We start from the raw sequence: 7,220 nt of genomic DNA, 5'->3' as shown, positions 1-7,220 counted from the left end.
ATATATATATATATATATATATATATTATTTTTTTAGTCAAAATGCCAAAATAGAAAAAACCACAAGTTCAAGAAATAACCAATTGAGATGCTCCAATTTTTTTAACAAATCAAAGCCTTACAACACTAAACCATTTCCTATCATGTGTCTTCATCTTATATGGTTTTTTAGAAGAGTTTAACTCTAATATATTTATTAAATGTTAAAGAAAGTTGAATGTAATTAAGGAAGGACATCCTAGAATTAGATTTATACTTGTTGAAAGTTTAGATTATCTTGAAATAAATTTATATCGTCAACCAAAGACCATATAAGTCTAATCCTAAATATAATTTTAAGATATTTCACCTTATTCCGCATATCAAACCATTACAATTACATGATTAATACAAGTGAGCTGACAAGCCGCCTAGATTTATTGGCCTACTAAACCAAGAAAATTGGCTAGTCAAAGTTGGATGGCTGTATATTTGAATTGAAAAAAAATGTACTAACTATTTATGGTCTTTTCTTTTGACAAAGAAATGTTTCTAACAATATTTGACCATTTCAACTTCAAAGATTCATATTTTTCTCCAAAAAAAACTGTAGAAAACATCAAGATTCTCAAGTCAAACATAGTTCAAATGTTTGTCACAAAAAAACAAAGACAATCAACTCATTACTAGCTGACACCGATTTTTCGCAGCAAATGGCTGCATATAACAACATATTCAGTGAAATCCCAGAGTGGGGTCTGGAAATGACATGATTCTTGAATTTTCAATTTGCTTCAACTTGGTCAACATTGTGTTGAATCCAATATTACCAATGAAAAGAGCAAAATGTGATCAAGAATGTAATATTTACAGACACTTAGGTAAGTAATTAACTTGTGCTAATAAACCATACCTAAAAGGCTAAAACCTGGGAAGAGTAAATGGGAATATATACAATGGGAAAGAGGACTATTAAGTTCTGCTTTCAAGAGTAAGATCGAACCGAACCGAAATTACAAAAGGATCTGGACTTGAACAAGCCACCAAAGAGGAACCTAGTTGGAGATTCTTGTTGTACTGGATTCAACTCTTCAGGGGAGCCTTTCACTCGAAGTATCGTTTGCCCAATTGTTTGTCGAACAGATTCTATGATCTTAGTATCGACAGGGTATCCTGATGAATCGCGAACATAGAATGTATTGAGAGCTTTGCCTGCTCTTGTTGACACTTCTGCTCGAGTGACAGTAAGGCTGTTCTCACGGAAGATTCTGGTAACGTTGGACAACAGCCCTACTCGGTCCGTGGTACATAGTTCTAGCTTCAATCCCTGGAAAAACACAAAGGAAAAATGATTCGATTAGAAATGAAATCCAAAGCCTACCAAAGAGAATAGGTCTAAAACCTAAACAAATCGAACTTAAAAAGATGTCAAAAAGTTAATCAAAGGGCTAACCTCAGATACTCGTCTTTCTATTGCTGCTTCAAGACATTGAATCACTCTTTGTCTTTCTGCATCTGATTTCACAGGGGATCCGTCTATATGCCTAATGCAGTATTCCTGGAAATGCAACACGAGTTTATAGTTAAGTGCACAAATACAGAGAAATCAAGATCCAGATATAGGTAAAACGATAAATGACTAAGAAATTTCGGAAATACGTAGGAAACTAAAGTACCTGGTAAGCTTCTGGTCCTTCAGTATCAACATTGCCATGGAAAACCACATACTGCATATCAGTCAAAGTGCAAATCGTATCAAACAGAAGTTTTGGTCTATCCTTGCACCGAATTGTCACTACTGAGTAGTCCTTGTCTTGCCAATTAACAACATTTACATTTGGCCTTTCTTTATCATCCGATCCATCACCCGCAGCACGTTCATAGTCCCGGTCTGCAAACATCAGCTGGTGAAGCCTTCTATCGGTATGAGTGACCCCATGAGATAACAATGTCTTAGCATCTCTTGATTTATTGCTACCTCTAAGTACATTGCATAAGAGTTTCTTGATCATAGACAACTTTTCAGCATCAGCAATTGCACCCCCGGTTTCATCATCAGTAACTTGCATTATAGCTGCTGCTCGAGTGTTATGCGTCCACACTTCGGCATTCACCACATTGCATCTAAGATTTGTGAGGACAGCACTCACTTCAGATAGTAGTCCTGGCCTATCACTTCCAATTAGCTCAATTGAGGTGTGGTCCATTCCTGTAGTAACCCCAACCGATCTTCTCATAGAAGAAGCAAAACAAGAATCTGGACCAAGAGACTGAAATCGAAACACCCCCACACAAACAAAAAAAACAGTAAGTCAGTCTTACATTACATGTAAACAAAAAAGTTCCCGAATTACACACGAAGTAAATACTACAGCTCACCTTCATGATATAATCCAAGATTGGTTCTTCTGTAATCTTGTTTCCATCTTGATTGGTGACATTGAATACTGCCAATACAATACACAACTCATCATTAATTTCATCAATTCCTCTTCCAAAATCCAAATTGAAAGTAAATGTGCTAACAATCGAACGATACGAAAAGGGAAATGTCCTTACCATCCATAAACCATCCACCATCAGAGCAAATATAAGCCTTTGTAATGATAAAGTTAAGATCAGTAAGAATTTGTACCACCTCCAGAAGTATTCCATGTTTGTTAGCACTATCCACCTGCATCAAAACACCAAAGATTCACAAAATCAGAAAAAGTTCCCATCAAAACACTACATTTCATAGCACAACAAAACAACCAAAAAACCAACAACACACCTGTATAACAGTGGCATTTTTGCAAGATTCATTGTCAATTACCACTCTGACAAAAAGATAAATGAAGTTGAAGTAAATGCCATGAACAAAAATTGAAGTGACAGTTAAAGAAACAAAGGGGGGAAACAACAAAATGATAAATACCTTGGTGGATTCATTCTTCTGATAAATTTCTCATACTCATCATCCATTATGTTTTGAGAATAGCTCATTGTAGCTTCTGTGTTAACAGGTAAAAATCTCAGATAAGACAGCCAATGAAAAAAAGAAAAGAGCTTTAGAATAAAGAGAATCACTATTTCCCAATCACAAAGAAGATACTGGCAACCCAAGAGTGAAGCAAGTATTAAGAAAATGATTAGTAGAGGAAAAATAAGAACAAAATAAAGCTCACCAATCATGAAAGATTAGATAGTATAGAATAACAAAACTAGTAATTAATCCTGTGCCTGTGTGGGTCTGCTCTTGTGGGGCTTGTGGGAACCATACTCCATCAAAGACATTGCAAAAAACACATCCAAAAAATTGTAAACATCTCAAAAATACACACACATACACAGAGAGATAAAGGAAGTGATATGTGTGGAAAAAAAAAACACAACACACACAAAACTACCAAATTCCACCAAATCCCATAACAAAAAGAAGAGCTAAAAAAGATTTGATTTTTACCACCCAAAACTCAACAAAACATAACTTAGAAACAGAAGAACAAGATAACCCACAAACCCAAAGACCACTAAGCTAAAAAAGATTTGATATTTACCACCCAAAACTCAACAAAACATGACCACAAACCCAAATACACTAAACAAGAGCTAAAAAAGATCAGTTTTTTACCACTCAAAACACAACGAAACATAACTTAGAAACATAATAACAACATAACCTACAAACCCAAAGACACTTAGCCAAAAAGATTGGATTTTTACCACACAAAACACAACTTAGAAACACAATAACAAGATAACCACAAATCCAAAGACACTAAGCCAAAAAGATTAGATTTTTACCACCCAAAACTCAACAAAACACAACTTAAAAACAAAAAAAAAAAAAACGATAACTCAACCCCAAAGACACTATTAACCAAAACCAACCAAGAAAAAACAGTACTTTGAACCAACCCCTCTGAAATCATAAACTTAGGAAGAACCAAAAACCAAGAACACACCACAGAGGAACAGAAAACAAGAAATGGCACGTACCCATTACAATTTCTTGAGGATTTGTGAGTTGGGTCAGCAAATTTTTCTTGATTCTCTCAAAAAAAAAAAACTCAGAGAGAGACAGAAAGAGGGGTTATGAGTTATGACTTTTCAGAGGACCTCCGACCAACGATATGGAAAGTGAATCTTGACCAGCCCCCTATATATAATACTCCTAATACTAGTAGAATCAAAAATAAAATTTATTTTACTATAAAGTATCTAAATATAAAAATACACATATAAAATTGCGTTATATATATTTACTATTTTACCTTATAAATACAATAACACTTTAAGAATCAAAGGGTGTCTCTATGAACAAGAAACACACACACTTAAAAGGGTATGTTTGGTATGAAAAAAATATTTCTCCGTAAAATGTTTTATTTTAAAATTTAAAAATATTTATACGTAATCTAGTTGTAAGTGTCGAAGGATGGAATGGTGAAATGATGGGGTTGGAACATTACACTATGATATCATGAAACTTGTTTTTTCGTACTTCTATTAAGAGTTTTATTTTTTCATTTTTAAAAAACTTAATTGTTTGAAAAGTATTATTTTTTAAAAACTTTTATCCAACTATACACGAGAAATTGAAACTATTTTTATTCGTACCAAATACATTATTATTGTATTTTCGACTTTTTATATAAAATAAAATACTTTGCTTTCTTTTTCCCCTTTCCTTCATATGCATTAAAAAAAAAAAAAAAACTTTCAATTTGTGTGTGTATTTAAGAAGCTCACACTTTCTGTCTTTCTAGTTTTAGTTTTTTCTTAGAAATTCAAGATTCAGTACTTAAAAAGAAGTTCCCTAAAAGAGTAGGACCAAAATTAGTTTGAGCGATTGAAGTGAATTCAAAATTTAAGCATTATGAATTAATATTTAAAATTCATATTTACTATTTATTGTAATCTTAATATTTTTTATATATAAATCTATATTTTGTATACTCTAACGTTTGATTAGAGATGTTAGGTGAGTTAGGGTACAGGATCGAGCTAAAATGAGCTGACACTGAAATGCTAAGTATTTTATACATTGTTTAAAGTCAAAAAGAAGTCTCCAAGGTTTATGGGAACTTCATAAAAATGGGAAAATAGAAAAAAAATTATTGGGTATTTTCATATTTAAGTATATTTATATTAAATTAATAAAAATATGTATATAACATGTGATTATATTATATAATTTTTCTTATTTAATTAAGGTTAAATTAATATTACATGTACTTTGACTAAAATTAAATCCATTTTACAAACTTTCTTTTGAAAATTTTTTAATTTTAATTTTTTATCTGACATACTTAACATTATAAAATTAAAAAGTATTTTGATATATTCTACATGTTTTTAATTTTATATCATAAACCTAATTCAATATTCTTTATTATTTTTTAGATTATGTATCAATTTAAAATTAGATAAATAAATTAAAACAAAGAAAATACTTTCTTTCTCCATTATAAATTGGTCATAAACTCAATCTTAATTTAGACGATAAATTGATTAAGTGATATGATTTCTTATTATATGATGTAATTTTAATGGGGTCACATGACCTTTGATTTTTAGCCCATCATGTTTTCTTAAATTGCACGTGATCCTTAATTTAGCATAATGATGATGAATAATGAAATTAAAGTAATATATAGTCGTGTAATATGAGATATAGTTAATTTTGTTGGATCCCAACCAAATAAGTAACAATAATTTTATTGGATTCCATAAACGTACAATGACAGAGTAATTTGAAAAATAATTATAGGCCTCAACTATACATATACACTACGTAGTTCAGAAATATTTGATCTTACTCGAGTATGAATTGTATATTAATTTTATAAACATTGAGTATAGATAGAATTTTGAATTTGGATGACATAAGAAGAATTATTTATTTTTCCCACATGTATGATAGTCGTATTTGTATTATTTTTATTTATTTGTTTGTTTGTAATTAAGATTAATTAGGTTTATGTATAGGAAACTGAGCTAATTAAACTGACCTAGAACATGCACTTTGCATGGGAGATATCCTAATTAGTATTGTTCATATGGAAATTATTTTTTTAATTTTTAATTTGTAGAAATAGTTGTGATTGTAAAATTTAAAAACATATAAAACTAAAGTGATTAGATTATTAAAACTAAGAAAATATAAATAAATTAAAATTCCAGACCTTGTTTACTTTACCCCTTAATCCTGGTAAAAGTCACCAACCACTCGTGTTTCTCCTGTTTCATTGGCACTCCTTTTGGTCTTTTTCGACGTGCGATATTTGTTTTAGAGTTATGATTAATTTAAAATTAATATTATGTAAGATTAATTTTTTTTATTAAAAAGTAATTTAATTTTAGAGTTAAAATTTGAGATATCTAATTAAGAGTACTGGTGGGATTATTTCATATGAAGAGTTAAACTTGAAGTTTCTATGGGTTGAAATCTTATTTTATTTTTTTTAGTTTAAGAATTCTAAATTAATAATATGTACATATTAAATAATTTTCAAGACAAATACAAAATTTGAATGAAAATTGTTAAGTTCAAATAGTTAATCAAAACTGATGGTCTAATTTCACCCCATATTCTATCCGTCCCATACCACAAGTCCACAACCCTTGGTAGTTGGTGGTCCTGTAAAATTGACCTAATTACCTATAAATAACTTATGAACTATCATGAAATATGATGAGATGAATGAGACTCTCGACTCTTCATCAAAATCTTGATTGGAGCAAGTTATGAAATGATGAAATTTTTTATAGAGAACGTTTTTTTCTTTTCTAGAGTAAGTGTGCAACGTAAATTACTCTGAAAAATAATCAAAAATAGCGATTACATAACTTGTTTAATTAAAAAAAATAATCAATATATTGAAATTTCAAAATTCATAGGGAAAATATCAAAGATAATAACTTGGAGACTGAAGTTTTACTTGTGAAATTTATAATTCTGATCAAACAATAACTACTTTCAAAGAAATATATTCAAAATGTGACTAATAAATACTATTTATATAAAATTTGAATTAGTTAGACTAACGAATATTAAATATTAATAAGTTATATAAATAAATATGTTGAATGGGTTTGAGTGCAAGCACATGGTTTAAAACAGTAGGTGAATATAATGGAAGCAAAGTAACTGCAAATAAGCATGTCTTAAGGTTCATGCTTCTTGCCCTTATTGTCTCCCCTTGCACATGCCTTTTTCTTTACCCATTCTGCCCCCACCCCACTCCACCCCCCAC

At 30.5% G+C, this 7,220-nt stretch overlaps 1 protein-coding gene across 2 annotated transcripts; it reads right to left on the bottom strand.

The window, feature by feature from the left end:
• Positions 1-713: 713 nt before the first annotated feature.
• On the bottom strand, positions 714-4,205 carry LOC102583967 (ACT domain-containing protein ACR4). Of its 2 annotated transcripts, none has more exons than XM_006348588.2 (8): positions 3,961-4,205; positions 2,897-2,972; positions 2,753-2,798; positions 2,539-2,653; positions 2,359-2,426; positions 1,656-2,249; positions 1,433-1,537; positions 714-1,306 (listed from the first exon to the last, which is right to left on the bottom strand). In XM_006348588.2, exons 1-8 carry the CDS (start codon positions 3,962-3,964, stop codon positions 965-967), a joined length of 1,350 nt encoding a protein of 449 aa, XP_006348650.1. In that variant the 5' UTR covers positions 3,965-4,205; the 3' UTR covers positions 714-964. The 2 variants fall into 2 exon arrangements, with proteins under 2 accessions (XP_006348650.1, XP_015164795.1); XM_015309309.1 differs by lacking the exon at positions 3,961-4,205 and adding an exon at positions 3,147-3,744.
• Between the last annotated feature and the right edge of the window lie 3,015 nt (positions 4,206-7,220).

Source organism: Solanum tuberosum, unplaced genomic scaffold (genome assembly GCF_000226075.1).
Source record: "Solanum tuberosum cultivar DM 1-3 516 R44 unplaced genomic scaffold, SolTub_3.0 scf00103, whole genome shotgun sequence".
Taxonomy (NCBI): domain Eukaryota; kingdom Viridiplantae; phylum Streptophyta; class Magnoliopsida; order Solanales; family Solanaceae; genus Solanum; species Solanum tuberosum.
This window is presented reverse-complemented; position numbering and strand designations above follow the sequence as displayed.

Excerpts from the sequence above, each read along its gene's own strand:
- LOC102583967 (XM_015309309.1), bottom strand. Across the intron at positions 2,654-2,752 it reads AAAATGCCACTGTTATACAG|GTGGATAGTGCTAACAAACA; the intron begins GTGTGTTGTTGG and ends GTTTTGATGCAG. Across the intron at positions 2,427-2,538 it reads TGGTGGATGGTTTATGGATG|TATTCAATGTCACCAATCAA; the intron begins GTAAGGACATTT and ends TTGTATTGGCAG.